The sequence below is a fragment of the Fusarium odoratissimum genome (assembly GCF_000260195.1).
Source record: "Fusarium odoratissimum NRRL 54006 unplaced genomic scaffold supercont1.4, whole genome shotgun sequence".
NCBI lineage: Eukaryota > Fungi > Ascomycota > Sordariomycetes > Hypocreales > Nectriaceae > Fusarium > Fusarium odoratissimum.
In genome coordinates this window covers 738,998-757,092 of record NW_022158690.1, presented here as the reverse complement: position 1 = coordinate 757,092, position 18,095 = coordinate 738,998, and the positions used below count along the sequence as shown (strand labels likewise).

Sequence of the window (18,095 nt, the reverse complement as noted above, 5' to 3'; positions counted from 1 at the left end):
CTTGGAGAAGCCGAGTTTAGCCTAATCATGAACTCAATCATTTTCACTCACTGGTAGTTAAAAGCCTTTGAGGTTTTATAGCCCATTCAGCTCTACTCGAGCACTAAGTGCAAGAGTTTCAATATACACCATCGTCAGTGTTTATGATGTGACCAGGTTATAGTAGCCCCAGTCATGACTAATCACTGAATATTTCAGGAAATAGTTTCAGTCCCAGGGTACCATGAAATAATATCATGAACGGGCAGCAGAATACGTCTTATATCGCCCTCTGTCTTTGTAACCAGCCTCGGAACTGAAATTGATGCAACCCAATGCGGGGCTTATGTCGGATTTTCTGGAAGCATAGGTAGAATTAAGCAAGTAACAGGACTTATCGAATTGAATTGAACCATGATTCCACATCCATTTATCTGATTTGAAACCTGACACCACCATCAGACTCCAAAAAGGTCCCCAGGAGCTCGGCATGGCCTCCACTCCACTATGAACCATCCCCGCTAACGGAGCTTGTAGTTACCTAGGCTCGGGGATCAAAAAATCATCCTCAATGCGGGTGGATTTGAAATCGTCTCTTTTCTGCAGCTCGTCATTGATATCAACCAACCAATACTTGGATTGAAGTCGGTTTGCTTACTCAACCCTCCATTGACTGTCTTAATAACACAATTCTCGTTTCTCAAATCACATCCATCCAATCCGCTTCCGTTAATCTCAAGTAACCCCGCCACAACCACTACCTACCACTTCTCATTCTGGTCCCTTCGCATCTTGTGTCCTATCTTCGTCCCTTTAAAAGACGTCATTCCCCTCCCGATCTCTTTCCCACTCTTTCCATACCAATTACAAAAGGTTAAGCCTCGAGGCAACCTCATGCAAGCTCTAGCCCACTCCCTACGCTCATCAACCTTGTCTTCGTCCTCGAGAACGACCCCGCTGCGAATAGCTTCAATTACCCGCCATCTCTCTACATCTGCGCGCAATATGGCTCCCATCACCAAGGAGACCGACTACCTCGTCATTGGCGGCGGCAGTGGAGGTCTTGCCTCTGCGCGCATGGCCAGCAGCAAGTTTGGCGTCAAGGCTACTATTGTCGAAAACAAGCGACTCGGTGGAACTTGTGTGAACGTTGGGTGCGTACTGATGAACCATGCAATATGAATATACGCTAATGAAACCCAGCTGTGTGCCAAAGAAGGTCACTTACAACGCTGCCGCCCTCGCCGAAGCCATCCACGACGCAAAGGCCTATGGCTTCTCCGTTGAACAAACCGCTCCCTTCGACTGGTCCAGCTTCAAGACCAAGCGTGACGCCTACATCAAGCGCCTGAACGGCATCTACGAGCGAAACCTTAATAACGATAAGGTTGACTACCTACACGGATGGGCGCGCCTCGTCTCCAAGAACCAGGCTGAGGTCACACTCGACGACAACTCCAAGGTCCTCGTCAACGCCAAGAAGATCCTCGTTGCTGTCGGCGGCAAGCCTACTATTCCCCCTGAGATCCCCGGCGCCGAATACGGAACCAACAGTGATGGCTTTTTCGATATCTCGACACAGCCCAAGAAGGTTGCTATTGTCGGCGCTGGTTACATCGCTGTCGAGTTTGCCGGCATGTTCAACGCCCTTGGCACGGAGACTCACCTCTTCATCCGCTACGACACTTTCCTTCGAAACTTCGATCCCATGATTCAGGAGAGCGTCACTAAGGAGTATGAGAGACTCGGTGTTAAGCTGCACAAGCGCTCGCAGGCCAGCAAGGTCGAGAAGGATTCCAACGGAAAGCTTACCATCACATACAAGGATGATCAGGGCAACGAGAGTGTTGTCAGCGATGTCGACAACCTGATCTGGGCTATTGGTCGCACTCCTGAGACTAAGGATATCGGTCTGGAGGAGGCTGGAGTTAAGCTTGGCGAGAAGGGACATATCCTCGTCGACGAGTACCAAAACACTGCAGTCGACAACATCTACGCTCTTGGTGACGTTACCGGAGAAGTTGAGCTGACCCCAGTTGCTATCGCAGCTGGTCGCCGTCTTGCACACCGTCTGTTCGGCGGTCCCGAGTTTGCTAACCTCAAACTCGACTACAACAACGTCCCCTCGGTTGTCTTCTCCCACCCTGAAGTCGGCAGCATCGGTCTCACCGAGCCCCAAGCCATCGAGAAGTATGGCAAGGACAACATCAAGGTCTACAAGACAAGCTTCACAGCCATGTACTATGCCATGATGGAGCCTGAGCAGAAGGGACCAACAAACTACAAGCTGATTGTTGCTGGACCTGAGGAAAAGGTAATTGGTCTTCACATTATGGGATTGGGTAGTGGTGAGATGCTACAGGGCTTTGGTGTTGCAGTCAAGATGGGTGCCACAAAGGCCGATTTTGATAGCTGTGTTGCTATTCATCCCACCAGCGCTGAAGAGCTTGTTACTTTGAAATAGAGAAGATATAGAGGAAAGGATATTAGCGTTCATACAGGGTTACAGAAATAAAAGGAGTTGTTGGTTTCATTAGACCTCACGTCGTGTTTCCTTGTTGCATCGTGATAACTTGGCGTAGTTTGAGGATCAATATCTTTTACTAGACGCTCTTTTATACTTTGAGGTATCGATCTTGGGTCTTTTCGTGGTACATGCTTGGGCAATTAGGTAGATGTATCTATTGGTAACAGCTCGAGTCTGGGTATGACTTTAGATTACTTCGAACTTGCAGCAATCCAATAATGGAAATAAAGACTGATCAATCAATCTCAAGCCAAAAAGGAATCGCCTCATAAGAGTCGTTACATGCATTGTTCCACAAAGTTTCTCGCGCCCTTGCGCTGTCCTTTGGCTATGTCACAGCGGGAATCCAAACCGTATCTGACTCAAGCGAGATCATGACGCCTCGAGATAGTATCAAGAACTCAATTGCCAGAATTTCACGCCCTACGCGCCTTATGTCAAAGTGAGTACGGAAAATTTACATAACAATCAAGATCGGGATTTTTATAAATGCGTCCTACGCGGCTATCGGTGACCGGTAGCCAGTAGTTCGGCAGCCGATATATAGAGGAGAGTTATCATATGTTTTCTCAATACAACAGTTCACTTCACTTACACGCCACCGTCAAACGCAATGGCACTCTCAAACCGCGCCCACGAAGCCGAGGAGGCATGCAAGGGGATGGCTTTGTGGGAAGTCATCACCAATCTTTACGACCAGGAAAACAATCCTGATGGTATTGTGAGTCTTGGGGTGGCTGAAAATACCCTCATGCACAATGTTTTACGAAAACACATTCACGATAACTTGGCCTTGACCAACCCGGCTTTTACTTATGGAGATGGTACCACGGGCACGAAAAGAGCCAAACAGGCTGTTTCTAGATTCTTGAATAAGCATCTGAAGCCTTTTCGGGATATTGAACCAGCGCATATTTCCATGACCAATGGATGTAGCGCTGCCATTGAGCATTTGTCGTGGGCGGTCGCGAACCCTGGTGATGCGATTCTCCTTGGGCAGCCATATTATGGTACCTTTGTCCCTGATCTCACGTATCGTTTTGGAGCCAAGCTTCTTCCAGTTGCGTTTGGTGATGTCGATCCTCTCTGTGAAGAGGCAGTGACCAAGTACGAGGAAGTCATTCTCGATACTCAAGCCAAGGGGACCAAGGTTGCCGGTCTAGTTATCAGTCACCCACATAACCCATTGGGACGTTGCTATTCTCGCAAAGCTCTCGTTGGCTTCATGAAGCTGTGTCAGAAGTACAAGGTTCACTTTATCAGCGATGAGATCTACGCCCTCTCAGTCTGGCCGAACACTGTCGATCAACACCCTCCCCCTATTCCTTTCGAATCTGCTCTTGCCATCGACACTACGGGTATCATTGACCCTGAGAGGTTACACGTTCTATGGGGCATGTCCAAGGACTTTGGTGCCAATGGCATCCGAGTTGGAGCCATTGTATCTCAGGCCAACTCATCCCTTCACGCTGCTATAGTCGCTGTTGGTCTATACAGCTCTGTATCTTCCATCTCCGACCACATCACGGCCAACGTCCTGGAGGACGACGCCTTTGTCGATGCATACTTGGCCGAGAACCAAAGAAAACTATCAGCTCAATACGCACGAGTCGTTTCTTGGGCAGTGAAGAATAATATAGATTACGCTCCCGGCGTGAACGCTGCATTCTTTTTATGGGTTAATCTCGGCAAGGTTTACGAGGCACTGCACCCGAAGGTTGAGACTGACGATATCACGGATTTTGTCATGGACAAATTGATGGAAGGGAGGGTCTTTCTTGCCTCGGGTAAAGCCTTTGGTTCCGAGAAGCCGGGCTGGTTCAGAATTGTGTTCTCCCATCCAGATGAGTACCTTGATCTGGGTCTTCAGCGAGTGATGGAAGCATTGCAATAGCATTTCTGTCTTAACATGATTGGATAACACAACAAAATGTGATCATACTGCGAATAGAGATGCTTTTTAATGAACCTGGCTAGTGGTTGGCTTTCATGTCCCCGTTAAGCCCATGGAACAGACTTGATATCTCCCCCTATGTGGTTTTCGACATATCTCTACCACTTCTCAGCCTTCCACCTGGACATTGGGAAACAATTTACCCATCCTAAGTAGCCAAGTTCCAGTAAATTTTCACCTTATGTGCTTTGCCAGAGGACTCATCTCACTAAACTGTAACCGGCATCCACCAGTTCACTTGCACTCGACATGACAGAGTAGCCTGCCCACAGACCGTGTTTGTTGGAATGGAGCAACCCTGTCACAACTCCAGTCTCGTTCATCGCAGCAGCTCCAACCATTTTGTCTTCTGGCGTAAGGTTCGGGCCTTTTTCATCCTCCGGTTGGCCAGTCCAAGCCCAGTGACAGACCCGATAGTGAGTGGTGGCAGGATTACGCACGACTCTGACTGACTTTGCAACGATTATACCTTTAGTAAAAGGAGGCCAGCGTGTAGCGAGACTGACAATAGTGTCCCATGGAAGCGCATCACCTGGGTCCTCGCCCAGTAGCCGCGCAAATGGCATAGTCCCATGCTGGTTCTTGTAATTGATAGCCTCGTCCAGCTTTACCAGAGCAACATCTGTACCCGGGACCACATCTACAGCCATTCCAATTCTGTTTTGTAAGAAGAACTCCCTCATCCCTACAACATCTCCTGGGTGAACAATACGCGCTGCCGTGGTCATCAAATGTTGGTCCTTTTGGTTCTTGATGAGAACGCCACTAGATCCAGTTACTGCAAAGCGTGGTGTATCCCCTTTCCCTCTCAAGTTCCCAACACCTTTGGAACCACGAAGCTTCGTTCCAGGGAATAGGGGTAGTTCGCTGACATGAACAGGCCACGGATGATCGGTGAGCTGTCTTGGGCCCCAATGAAACCATCGCTCGTGACTGGTATCGTCCACTCCAGTATCAACTTCACAGCAAGCAATGTAGCCAGGAAGCTGGTTCGCCTTCGACTTCAAATCAATTTCCCAGCCCAAGCTAACCACGATCCTTTCGTCCATGGTCAGCATGACCTCCATAACTTTCGGATAATCTGGATGACTGGAAAATATCTCAGTCACATCTTGAACCATCGCTCGCAGCGAGGTCTCTGGGAAACGATCTTGGCGTGCATCGATATTTACGCAAATATGGAGGTTCTGGTTTCCAGCAAAGATATCTGTGTTTGGTACTTGAGGCTCGATATGTTGGAATAGAGAGATCCTTCCCCGGGTCCTTTCGTGACGCTTGCCCTCGATAGGTGTGAGGAGCAAATCTTCTGTAGTCTTGGATGCTATTGTAAAAGGACGCTCGTTGATTGTGAGAGGCCAAGGACGTGATGGAAAGCTCTTGACGAAGAAACGGTATCAGTAAGGGGAGCACTCTATATGCGTGACGCTGTGGAGTATGGACAACCCTTCCTCGCCGAAGATTGGCTTCAGATACTTGCCATCCGAGCCGAACCTCATTGGATATGTAACATGCTTGGAATTCATATCGTTTTTGTTCCTTATACATGAAGATATGAGTATGGATTCTGTGTTTGTTTTGCCTAATCATTGAAAAAACTTCAATGGCTCAGATCATTCTTAGGATCAGAGAAGCAGCTTTTGATGGCTCCTGACTCTTGGTTCCTTCTATAGGCGTTCTGTTCCTCGTTTCTCTTTTCCCTTTACATTTTTATCTTGCTGGAACCTCTATCTGCTTGCTCTTGTTCTTCTCAGAGGATTCGACTTCTAACGACATTCCGGAGCAGGAAAGCTTCCTCTTCTTTTTGGTTCAATACGGCTAGGGCAGGAATTCAGGCTTGAACATAACGATTACATAGTACAAGGAGTAGAAGCCAGATCCAAAGTTTCTGAGGTGCATCTTTCTAAACATTCCTGCCATCACAATGGTTGTTCAGGAGTTACCTAACATGGGCAGTATCATCTTTGATACAAGGTTCTTTCTTTGCACTCATCGACGAGGACGTTACCTTACCCTACATGGCGAGGCAACTTGTGGACGTCTATTAGAAAGCACATGCGGCCTTGCTTTGATCCAATGATTCAGGGTAGTCTACCGGAAGGCTGAAGATGAATTGGTCGTCTCCAGGCATAAACAAAGACCTCCCCCAGCCGGTTCAGGCCGATGCTTTCCACTGACAACTCAGACCGCAGACCCTCAGGCCGGTCTCGTCCTTGGGAAAAAATGCAACAAGCTCAATGGAGACATATTGAGCACGTCCCCTCCGGTAGAGCAAAGAGAGGAGCCGGAAGACAAAGTGAGGCAAAAGTGTATCCAATTGCACTTGTGTTGGTCGTGCCGTAGTCGCTGTTCAAATTTGTACTCCGGCGCCCAACCCGGCGGTCCGCTACGGATAGATCCCGTCCGGGGGTCGGCTCACCAATCGGAAGACTTGACCCATGCCCGGGTCCCGATATTTTGGACAAGGGCCCCGAATATTTTTTTTTAGGGTGCAGATGCCATCCAACGGCCCTTGAAACCCCAGCTCAGTGAGTGAAAAATTAGAGACGGTCCGACTTATGGGGACGGGGAAACGTTGAGGGGATTCACTAATGCTGTTTAATGGACATCAAACAAGGATTGTTTGAAGCGGCTGGACCCTTGGAAACAGCCGGTGCTTTAGCGTGTCAGCATGAGTGATACGGACGGCCGCCATCGGATGGTAAGTTGAGGGTGTCGGTCAAGTTGAAAGGAGACACCGGTAGACGCCGCTCAGCTACAGAGACTTGAGTTTCTGTTGTTATCAAATAGATAGCCAAATTAGTTTGCCCATCACGCAACAGTAAAAAAGGAATATGCTGTTCATTCCCTGCTGGTCATGCCATGTCCACGTCAGCGAGTTCAGTGCATCTGATGGTGCCCTGTAAGTGGTGAAACTACTGCAGGTTGGCTTGAAGGCGAATCGAAAATTGCATCTCTTGTGCATGGCCCTGGTATGCTTACTGTGTGTGCCTGAACCCTTACAATCCATCCAATGCAATACCGATACCCGAACAGAATCTGATAGGGTAGTCTTAGGCGCAGTACAGTGAATTGCTATATCTCGGGGCATTATTCCCTGTCAGGGTATCATAGAGATCCTGCAAGAGAGGAAGAAACGATTCTCACTGGATGTGATCCCAGACATACATGCGATTTACATTTGATGACGGGATAATTGCGGCATATGTCTGGTACAATCGTGGATGTATGCAGCCAACTTCAGCCAGCCATTCTCAGCTACCCAAGGTTCCATTGGCTTGGCTCACAATCAATACGTACCAGACTCATGGGACAGAATCCACTGTGAACAACAAACATTCACGAGCATCCCTTTGAGGAAAGGAATTGCAGTCAGGGGTATCAGTATACAAGAATAACTAGAGTTTGTTATTAAACTCGCTTTCGCGTAAACTGTCAAGCCCCAAAACTATTCCCGATCAAATTGTCCGCTGCACCTTAGATCGAAAGGCGAGCTGTTGGAAAGAATTTTCGTACCAGGGTTCAAAACATCGAGCGAATAGAAATGAACCACAACTGGCACGGGTTTAACACCACCACCACGAACGATCCATTAGTGTCGGCTGTGATGGTCTCACTTATATCCATGACTATCACACTAGGAGTAATCTCGGACCTCCTTAACGAAAAACTTGAGGGGGGAAAACAGAGAGAGCCAGACATGGGATACCACAAGATCTCTCGGGATATCGAATAGGCGAAACTCTAGATGCTCCCAGATCCTGCAAGCGTCCACTCCTCCTCTCCAAAGAGCCAAGCTTTTGACGATCGTTGATAACGTCTTAGCCTAGCGTGCTCTTAGGGCAGGGGAGAGGCCATAGCACCTTGAGCTGGAGGGTCACAACGGAGGAACCGTACGCTTTAGGGTTGGGTTTCGATATGGTTCTGTTTGTTGGCCTTTTTGCCTCCCGCTACAAGGGCGCCTCTGTTGATGGTGAGTGGTCCAGATGGTGATGGCCTGGTATCACCAACGGCCGTGCCCTTGAAGGTTTGGAGCTTACGAAAGCGATCCCCGCGATAACTGGCCCCCGTAAATTTTCTGGGGTTAACTAGTGTCGTGTGTTGGGGGAGATTTGAACCAGTTGGAGCACTTGGTCCTGCAAAATGAGAGAGAAAAAAGTCTAAACTGGCATCATGAATGCGGATGTGACCCTCTAATGTCACCATTTGGGGGATCGGGACCTGAAGAGGCTTGGAACTTGGAGAGGGAAAAAACGTCTGTTCGCGACCAGTGACCCTTTGTTTGCCATGCCTCTATACCCGATTCTGGGAGGGAGTTGTCCTATGAAGGAATTGAGCACCCTGGACGTGAATGAATGAAGCCAAAATGAGGCCCTTGATGTGGATAGACACTCACTCACGATGGTGATAGTTGACGCCTTAATTCGCCTCTTGCAACACAACATGCAGCGATTCCCACTTAACGACACCATTAAACTCGATGACTGTGTTTTTCATGCCGTCTTCATCCGTCCAAGGACGCCGTGAGAGCCCGAACTCCGCACTCGGTATCCTCCAACGCGGGGAACGGAGATGGGGAAAGCTCCTGTCTCACAGCTAAAGTTGACGTTATCCACTGTAGACAAGCACTAAACACTAACAAAGGACCACAATGTCCGAGTCTTGACGAGAATAACCGTGAGTAAGAGTAAGAGGCCAATGTTTATTGTGACTCTGTCTCAACTCTCCTTCATACCATGCCTAGTTAGACAGAGCATCCGAAATACGGTTGGACCTGATCCGGTATTACACTAATAACTTCACGTCATGAGTATGGCATAGACATTTCTCACAAGCAACTGTAAGCATGAGAGAAATAAGTGAAAGACAAATACACACACCCAATCGCCTGGGTCTCTCCCTGATACCGGCTTTCTCCCCGCTTAATGGCACGTCTTGTCTCTCTGCCCGCTCGGGTTGCACAACTTCGAGACAAGGAGCGGGACCTGCCTACATACATACACGTATGGTGCGCGTCATGATGGCTTAAAGACAAGGCGTTATTGAACGTGAAAAAGAAAGGAAGAGCGCAGCTACCAACAAGAGAGGGCCAAGATTCAGGAATTGTTAGACATGTTGCCCTGCTTACTCTGTTTTTCAACCCCTGGCCTAAGCTTGTGTTCCACAAAGTTTCTCGAAGCTCCAGAATCTCGATGTGATGAACACAAAGATAACGAATTATAGCTCAGCCATTCCAGGATCGTTTGAGCCAGCCTCATGCACTTGATTGTTTCTCGAGGGAGGATCATGAAACGGATCTATCAACTTTTGGCAACCGAGGCGAGCATACACATATCCGGAGACAATGATAGCTTGTCAGTGCCTAGGAGCTATGACCATAATTATGCTCATATAACGCGATATATTATCAATCTTTCATTGAGTCCCCGAATCACGTATACCCTAAGTACCGCAGAAGTGCAACATGATCTGCTAACACACGGCGTCTCGCCATTCAATCTTGTAGCACTTTTGTAACAACCACTCGTTTCTACTAAGATTGTAAGGACTTGTCATAGATCAACACATCGGGGGACCGGGTATTGATAGGCTACAACATGTTTCGGTGCTCTTTCTAAAGATATCAAGCGCCTAAAGAAGCAACGATACTGTGATAGAAAACGTTTGTATCTGTGTAAGAGATAAGCACACAGCCCAACATAGGCGGTGGGGGCCACGCCTTGTCTAGCTGAAAGTTTGGAAACTGGAATAAGAAGCACGAAAAGACGCCATAAGCATGGGATAGTCGATACGGGCGTGCTGGACCGTACGAGACAGGCGTTCTGGGCTGACGTCCTATGCAGTCCCGGCTTGGTGGGCAACAAGACACCGCCTCCACCTACGCAGTAGCAAAACATGTGCAGAGAAATTCATGGCTTGGAGTCGCGAACGCTGTAGAACATAGCCTCTGTGTGTATTTCAGAGACATGGCTGCCCAAAGGGGTGCCGCGGGTGTAAATGGTTGCACCCCTTCATCCTTCAGGTCTCAGACAGACGTGGGAGAAAACCGTGTATTCCCCCCCCCATAGGCGAGATAACCGTAGTCGTAGGGATCCATATTTGCCTTTGACTTTTATTATCCTCGGCTGTATGGTATTGACATGGTGCCTTTCCTGATGCAACACCATTGCCAGGCTTTGCATTGCGCAACGAGACCCTGTGTTGAAGTCTCAGCAAGACAATTGGTCTTTGTAAACACCACCGTTACAAATGGAAACCGAAGGGAGACAGTGTAAGACGGATTGACCCATAATAGCCGCATCTTCCGTTATTGGGCGGTGCAGAGTGAGGATGTCGTCAGAAAGATGGCGCTGGAGCCTGAGGTACGTGTAAGCGTGTAAGTGAAATGCCGCTCGGCATAAACGATGATCCCCCAATCTGAAACGGCGATGTATGTGTCAACGTCACAGCCTATCGAATTGACGTTGGAATAGCCGACGATCAAATCATATCAGCATGAAAAAACAAGGCATCAACAGAGTTGCAACATGTCGGAGATGGCTGTGGTTGTGGTCAATGGCACTGGGCGAGTGAGTGGTGCAAGAGGCGTTGAGACGTCCATTCGGCCTTTGAGCCGCAGTTGCTGATGGTGGGCATGATTCCACGTGGTGTAACCACACCAGAGGTACCTGAATGTTTCCTAATCCTGGCATCAGATACAGAACAAAGGGCGTTTGCCTCGGAGACAACTCAGGGATGAAGATGAGGGATAAAGAAGGGTGTTGGTATAGTCTGATGTCGTGTTAACGAGTTGTTGAGAACTCCCTTCCTTGTACGGATAGAGGTTGATTCATCCTTTCTTCGGTGACTTCAGTACGATATCCTCTTTTGGCCAGAGGCATGTGTATCGCGTTGCACAACAATTGACACGGATGTTCACGTATCACAGCCGCCCTGCCTTTGTCACACCTCAACCGCTGACACGGCAGGGACCCGAACCAAGCGACGAACCGGAAGCCATTGAACAAGAACAAGATAAAAAGTTTCTTTTCTGTTGGAGAGACCTTGATTGGAAGTGGCTCGCTGACTTTGGCCTGGAATGTGAAGAGGGTGGGAAAAATAAAGAGACCATTGTTTTGTTTCTAAAACATCAGTTTATGCTACCCTGTCATGACGATTAATCATAAACATCCTGAAGAGCCTCAGAGACAAAGAATGCCGAGATGATACCCGGGACTTTCTGAGAGTTTAATTGGCTGGGACGCTTGAAATAAAAAGCAAAAACAAATTGCTCAAGACATTGATATGGTACTGGTCAATATCGACAGTTGTGCAAATGCCGTGCTTTGGCAGTACCAAAGTCCATTGTGCGTGCACTAAAGCAGAGCAAAGTAATGCAAAGCCACGATGGATACTCTGTAACCTTGCATTTTCTTTGTATGAGTTAAAGTTATCCCTCACTTCAATTCGACTTACACAGGCTCCATCCAAATGGGTAGATGGAATTGACACGCCTAGCGGAGCAGGCCGAAACAACAGGCAAAACCAAGATCAAGGACCAAGGTATTTGATGTGATATGATGTTCCTTGAACCAAGCAAGGCACATTGAAGCAAGGGTTGAACCTGGATTGGCGCGGGCCGACGTCACATAGAAAGAGGTGAGTTTCCGGCAACACAAGCAACACAACACAGTCAGCATAACACACAGCGCATCTCATCCATTCACAGCGCGACGCAACCTCCGGCCCGAGCCCGCCGATCAAAAGAGAAGTTTTCCTTCCCAGGGTCAGGCATGATAGCCAGGTACAGACAGGTACAGGGTTTCGATATGTCCAGAGTAGAGAGTACAGAGGCTGCCACGTAGTCTAAGGCATCAGGGTCAGGTACCAAGGACAGAGGAAAGACAAAACACTCCCTCTAAGCGTTGGTTCTAAGAGGCGATCGATCTAGATGGAAATAGATTCGAATGCAAGTGCGAAAAAGTTAGCACATACCAACCAACAGCACTGACTGACTGACTAAGATTGTGATGATGATGTGTTGGAAGTGAAGCATGAAAAAGACTCCATACTCCCGAAACAGCCCACATTGCTCCATATTATGCCACTTGTTATTGATTCTGATGCAGACCAAAAGTAAAGCAAAGCAAAGCAAGCCCGGATGAGATGCCGGAATCTTGGGGTTTCACTGCCGGACCAAGCGAGCGAGTGAGAGGAACCGTACAGTGAATGGCTAACTGGCAATGGATGGACGCATTGTTTCGCCATCTGCCGAGAAAAAAACAATTTCACCACAAAAACAGCTCATCCATCAACCGCCCAGCATCGGATATCACAGGATAATGGGCAGACAGAAGAAACAGAGTGGGCTACCGTGCTTCTCGTATCTGTATCTGTATCTTCTTTTTTAACACCTCTAGCGTCAGATCCCCCCAGACACGAGACTGGAAAAGCTGGAGACTGCATGTTTTGCCCTGAAAATTTGAAGTGAATCTCACCATGACCGGACCCTGCCGAAGAAATGATGTCGATCTGAGCCGACCAATGCAAATCTCGGTACGTACCCTTCTATTTCCAAGTCAAACAAGTTATGCGCCATGTCCATTTTGGTTGGAAGATGCAAATCTTCAAGATGCCCTTGCAAGGCTTTTGGTTGGATCTTTACACGCCCTTCAATCTCACCTCAATCCCAACAACAGAACAAAGAGATGTGAAAATTTTCTCAATATTGGGTTGGCTGATTGTTTGTTTCAGGGTCATAGCTCTTGGGTCCCCTAATTGTAAAACAAAAAACCCAAGCGCAGACATGATCAATGCCAGTCCACCATAAAATTTTCCTTTATTGCACACGTGCGAGGGTCCGTTGCTAGCTCAGATCATCAAATTCAGTTGAGAATCGCCGATGGAGATGGAGGATGCGCTGGCAGAGCAAGCCAGGAGTTATTGAGTCTCCATACCTAAGCCTAAGCCTTGAGCTAAGTTGATTCACGGCCCGCAATGATCATGACGTTCAGAGTCCAATTGACCGACCCCCTTTGCTCCATCTGGACCCGTATCGTACATACCTTTTTAGTAACCGGGTTTTCGGGAAGCTAAAATCATGTTCAATGTCGCTGGGAAGACTCTCAGATGGCAGGTGACAAAATGATAGGGCTTCATCTCTTCTAAAGATAGACTAACAGTGCTCAAGTCATCTTGTCAGCCTCTAACTCTGGGCCTGACTTGGGCTAAAGTTTGATAAGTGTTGGAGGAAAAACCTTTCCGTGCTCTATCGGCCCAAGCCTCTATCTCATATCGCTCGCTCCCTTATCCCTATCAAGGGACATGATGGTTGCATGAACGGGATCCCCAGGGGGCAACTTGATGAGAGAGGTCGGCTACTACCTACCACTACCAACCAAGCGGGTGTATCGTAGAGTTTACTTAGCTTCAACGAATTGACTTGGCTTACGATATCACAGCATGGAATGGACAGCTTGGGGTGCAAATATGACGATACGTACTCTTTTGATTTTCGCGGTGGCATCATATTGACAGACGAGCACGTTTCGGGTTCCAAAACAAGCTCTGACTGAACTTTGCCTTTTTACTTTTGAGCCGCATGACACCCAAATTGCGAATCTCGGTTTCATGAGGCCCCGTTCATCGGCGAGGCGAAAAACAAGAATCATGCTAATTGACATCCACGAGGACGTTGAATCTTTAAGATTGTTAGTCAGGCTGTCTCCATAAACAAGGGGGTTATGGCCGGCCATCGGAGCTGTTATGGCTCACACAGTAGTCCCGGCCAAGCTTTCACATCGAGTCTGGGGAACGGAGCTGAAAGCGGCTCTTAGGTTAGTTAGTATTATCTTCTGACTGTTGCAAATCTTCTTTGCTGTTACTCAATCATTAGAGTTTGTCTGGAACTACCGGCGGATAACCCTTGCTCTTCGCTGCGCGCGCGCATCCGTCTAGTAACTTAACTTAGTTGTAGAATTTTAGCTTCGACGATGGTAACAGATTTCAATGCCGCCGAAACCTCGTTTCTCCTTGCTTAACATTGAGATGCGTGGAGCCGAAATTGCTGAGTCACTGCAGATGAAAAGTCGATCCATCCCAGTCTCTCCCTGGCGGTGACTGTGAGCTTGGTGGTAAAACCTCCGAGAAAAGCAATTCTACCCACATAGTGTCGATGTGTTGTGCCTTTGTATGAGACTAAGAATACCCGTCGATTATGCCATTCAAGTTGGGTGACACTCGAGGGGGAGTAAACGAAACACGGAGAGTTATGCACACTATACTTTGGAAACTTGGCTTGCTTTGTGTGGAGGGAGAAAAAAGATCTCTTTGGCTATACTATGCTATGGTATCCAATGATGTGCTATGCTGTGCAGTGTAGTGCAGTCTTCCGCAGTTCCTGTCAATGCCCAGTGCCCCGTAGTCAAAAAGCGCAGTTATACCTCCCAATAGAATAATCCATCGACCGGCTTCTTGCCAGGTCGGTCCTGTACGCCAGACCCAAATGTCCCCAGCCGTTCGTATCCCGGTATCATGATAAACCTCCCGTGCTCCCGTAATCCATGTTCTGAAACTTGATATCAATCCGCCCTGTATTTGGTACAAGATACCGATGGACAAATAAACCGCCCAAGATTATCCCACCAGATATTGGTTGAGATGAAAAGAAATCGTGATGGGTCGATGTAAAACAAACTTTTTTTTAATGCAGTGCTCCGGTGTAATGCCCGTCTTTGGTACAAACAGATTCTTCGATGAAGATAAAAGAAAAAAGGCGTGAAGTGTGAGTTGAGGTTTCGTTGATGCGTTTGATGTTGTAGATGTTGAATGAGTTGCGTGATGATAAGTTTTTAGGTGATGTTTAGGTGAGGTTGCATGTGTATGTGTGAAGTCGTTGTAGTATCGTACTTAGTATGATCGCCTTCGCTGGGTCCTCACATTGTCGAAGGACACTGCGTACGCTCGGAGTTCCTTCCTCGCCTTGTCTGACAGTTGACTAGACTCTCCTGTTGTTGAGGTACTTTGCATGGAGCAGAGGCTGCTGTGGGAGCTCGAGGGAGTGAGGGATCGAATAGTTGACTGTTCAGTGCCGTAAGGCTTGAAGGTAGGTTGGCTCATGTGCCTTGATCCGTATGGCTTTGCGTTGGAGAAATCGTAGGCGGGGGACAGGTAGAAGCCCGAGCTGGAGGATTTCGATGACCATTGGCAAGGAGGAGAAGCGAGGCCGGGTGAGCTGGCTTGAGAGCTTGTTGTTGAGGTCTTCTCGAAGTCGGCCAGTCTGCAAGACTCAGAGCAGTAGGCATCAGTTGATGATTGGACCTGCTTGTCGCAAGCGAGGCAGAAAGAGTGAGCCCAAGAATCGGAGTCCATGGCTGCGGTGGTGTGTGTGATTGATGAGAAGGAAGAGTGGTTGGTGTGTGAAGGGGTTGACCCAAGAGGCAGAGAAGTGAAAACTCCTTTATATCCAAGTGATGTCGAGTGAGATCAATAGTTCAAAATGGAGAAGAAGCAATTGAAAGGATTGCGAAGTGAAAGAGTCGAGATGATGGTGGAGGAGATCAGAGGTCAAGAGGTTCGAGGGGAAGGGTTATGTATATTCTTGGTCAGTGGCCCAGGCACAGCCTTGGTCGATGATCAGTTGCACGACCAGGATGGCGCTAGAGGTACATTGCCTAGGAATTCGTGGAGGAGGGTACCAAGGCACACCACTGCTCCATCGATACGTACTGGTCTTGGTGGAGTTTTGCAGACAGGTGGGGGCGCCTTGCCGCTCTCAATGCCCTGCAGCAAAGATGTTAGTGCAGGCAAGGATCCAATAGAAGAAGTACGTACAGGAAAAATTGGTCCACCTTGGACTCTGATGGGACGCCCGCCGGGTGTGGGTTGCTCTCGTTTCAACTGGGTGTGTGATGAACAGACACACCTGGGTGTCTCACCCTTAGGGAGTGTTAGAGAGGGAGTGCCAGCAATAGCAAGAGGAGTGGAGATCCAATGCAGAGATCAAAGAGGTGCCTGGTCCTTTCAGTCAGTGAGCTCTCACTGCTCTCTAGGCCTACTCCTGTAGGCTGTAGGCTACAGAGGACAAGACAAGCCTCCAAGACATTCAGACACCAGACACAGGCGTGTGATTCTGCTGGAGACATTGGCTGGCTGACTTGACTGTGTCTGCTCTGCTCTTCCCTGCCCTTCCCGACTTGGCCAAGGAAGGCTACGAGATTGCGATGGATAAACGAAAAATTTTCGATGATTCAATTATGCTCAGTTCATGCCCACGAGAGCAATCACCCATATTGAGCTTCGATGAGGTGACTCAGATGGGTTCTCAATGGGGGTCTTGAGGGTCCCGGATGGCACCGCGAGGGCATCAGCCGAGATTTTTCACTGGGGACTGAGCTGATGAACAGACTCAACACCATAGCGACACCGGAGGTGGGCAGTGGGCTGTTGCTCGCCTCTGTTTTCCGTTACCTACCGTGCAATTCTGCACGGTTCTGCCCGCTTGCTGGAGCTTTCGGAGTGCCCCAAGTGTCCCCTCTCCCCGCAAGACGAAAGGTTGTGCTGCACAAAGGGTGTTCGACCCCCGTGCCCTCCGCCCTCCGTGGTGTGAGGCCTGTTCGACAGTGGTCTGCTTACAAGTCGAGCATCGTAAATTCACTTCTTGATGGGATTTTATTGCTGGCATTCTGTTTGACCCAGTGACCACCCCGCTCATGAATGGTCAATGGGTGATATTCGTGATCAAGGTCGAGTCTGGGGAGGGGGCTACAAGCGAGTTGATGCACTCCCTGTTGGTCTCTTGCTCATGCTGTGTTATGCTGCTTCATGGTGCTTCTGCTGTAAGCTGCTGCTATGTACTGCGGCGTAGTGCAATCTATTTGGCGGTGGTATGGTTCCCAATGCTTCAAAATGGACTCTAACACAGCGGCCCACAGGAATGGGACGGACTGTGAAGGTGCTCGCCCCTTGGGAATGGCTGGCCCAGGAGAATAGAGGCCTCAGGCAGGAACCCAACAGCTGTGCGCCCGCAAGAGCAACGCAATGAGTTTAGTGCTGCTGCTCTAAGCCTGTAAAGGCATAGCAGTCTCAATGCCCCCCTCCCCCACATCCCTGCTGCCGTCTCCCATCTCCATTTCTCTCCACTTTAGCTGCTTCACTTCACTTCACATCTTTCTCCACCTGAAGCACGCAAAATAACCACTAACATTGACAACGTGCTCTTTGAGTTCTGCTCTCCTTTCAGGGTCAATCAATCTAGCCTTGCCAATCTCAACAACTTAGCAGATCGTTAGCAATGGCTAGTCCCTGTCGTGACTCCGGAACAGGAGGGTTTAAGATATCGATGCTCGAATGCGTTGCACAGTGGGCGAATAGTATGAAAGCACAGACACGGCATATAGATTCAATTCATACAAACTCGAACTTTCTGCGCCGTTCAGTTAATGCTGCAGTTCATAACCAGACACTACTTCATATACATCACACAATAAACCACATGACTAGGATCTTCCTGACGACATAGAGAGCAGCCAAAGCAACCTCGACCAAGAACTAAGCAGACGCGCAATCGAACTTTGTGAGACGCTCGATCGTACAGGAAGTGAGAGTGACGCCATCTAGTAACGAATTGCATGTTGATGCTTTCGAAGACTGCGCCAGGCC

General features: G+C 48.5%; 6 protein-coding genes across 8 annotated transcripts; 3 read left to right on the top strand and 3 right to left on the bottom strand.

Moving 5' to 3' along the window:
- The first annotated feature begins 392 nt into the window (after positions 1-392).
- Positions 393-2,715, top strand: FOIG_03400 (glutathione reductase). 3 transcript variants are annotated; one of them, XM_031201247.1, is made up of 3 exons: positions 408-452; positions 517-1,133; positions 1,183-2,715. In XM_031201247.1, the coding sequence occupies exons 2-3, from the start codon at positions 874-876 to the stop codon at positions 2,441-2,443; spliced, it is 1,521 nt and encodes a 506-aa protein (XP_031068771.1). In that variant the 5' UTR covers positions 408-452; positions 517-873; the 3' UTR covers positions 2,444-2,715. The 3 variants fall into 3 exon arrangements, with proteins under 3 accessions (XP_031068769.1, XP_031068771.1, XP_031068770.1); XM_031201246.1 differs by having other exon boundaries at positions 418-467; XM_031201245.1 differs by having other exon boundaries at positions 393-1,133.
- Positions 2,716-2,999: 284 nt separating this feature from the next.
- Positions 3,000-4,687, top strand: FOIG_03399 (uncharacterized protein). The gene has a single exon (XM_031201244.1). It carries the CDS (start codon positions 3,120-3,122, stop codon positions 4,398-4,400), a length of 1,281 nt encoding a protein of 426 aa, XP_031068768.1. The 5' UTR covers positions 3,000-3,119; the 3' UTR covers positions 4,401-4,687.
- FOIG_03398 (uncharacterized protein) lies at positions 4,661-5,974 on the bottom strand (the record flags this gene model as incomplete). Its single annotated transcript, XM_031201243.1, has 1 exon — positions 4,661-5,974. The coding sequence occupies exon 1, from the start codon at positions 5,579-5,581 to the stop codon at positions 4,661-4,663; it is 921 nt and encodes a 306-aa protein (XP_031068767.1). The 5' UTR covers positions 5,582-5,974.
- Positions 5,975-9,731: 3,757 nt separating this feature from the next.
- On the bottom strand, positions 9,732-12,572 carry FOIG_03397 (uncharacterized protein). The gene has a single exon (XM_031201242.1). It carries the CDS (start codon positions 10,352-10,354, stop codon positions 10,010-10,012), a length of 345 nt encoding a protein of 114 aa, XP_031068766.1. The 5' UTR covers positions 10,355-12,572; the 3' UTR covers positions 9,732-10,009.
- A 1,594-nt stretch (positions 12,573-14,166) lies between these two features.
- On the bottom strand, positions 14,167-16,537 carry FOIG_03396 (uncharacterized protein). The gene is made up of 2 exons (XM_031201241.1): positions 16,269-16,537; positions 14,167-16,217 (listed from the first exon to the last, which is right to left on the bottom strand). The coding sequence occupies exon 2, from the start codon at positions 15,804-15,806 to the stop codon at positions 15,345-15,347; it is 462 nt and encodes a 153-aa protein (XP_031068765.1). The 5' UTR covers positions 15,807-16,217; positions 16,269-16,537; the 3' UTR covers positions 14,167-15,344.
- Positions 16,538-16,708: 171 nt separating this feature from the next.
- On the top strand, positions 16,709-18,090 carry FOIG_03395 (uncharacterized protein). Its single transcript, XM_031201240.1, has one exon. The coding sequence runs from the start codon at positions 16,833-16,835 to the stop codon at positions 17,133-17,135; it is 303 nt and encodes a 100-aa protein (XP_031068764.1). The 5' UTR covers positions 16,709-16,832; the 3' UTR covers positions 17,136-18,090.
- The last annotated feature ends 5 nt before the right edge of the window (positions 18,091-18,095 follow it).

Excerpts from the sequence above, each read along its gene's own strand:
- FOIG_03400 (XM_031201245.1), top strand. The coding sequence starts at position 874 with ATGCAAGCTCTAGCCCACTCCCTACGCTCATCAACCTTGTCTTCGTCC. Across the intron at positions 1,134-1,182 it reads GGAACTTGTGTGAACGTTGG|CTGTGTGCCAAAGAAGGTCA; the intron begins GTGCGTACTGAT and ends AATGAAACCCAG.
- FOIG_03399 (XM_031201244.1), top strand. The coding sequence starts at position 3,120 with ATGGCACTCTCAAACCGCGCCCACGAAGCCGAGGAGGCATGCAAGGGG.
- FOIG_03397 (XM_031201242.1), bottom strand. The coding sequence starts at position 10,354 with ATGTTTTGCTACTGCGTAGGTGGAGGCGGTGTCTTGTTGCCCACCAAG.
- FOIG_03396 (XM_031201241.1), bottom strand. The coding sequence starts at position 15,806 with ATGGACTCCGATTCTTGGGCTCACTCTTTCTGCCTCGCTTGCGACAAG.
- FOIG_03395 (XM_031201240.1), top strand. The coding sequence starts at position 16,833 with ATGAACAGACTCAACACCATAGCGACACCGGAGGTGGGCAGTGGGCTG.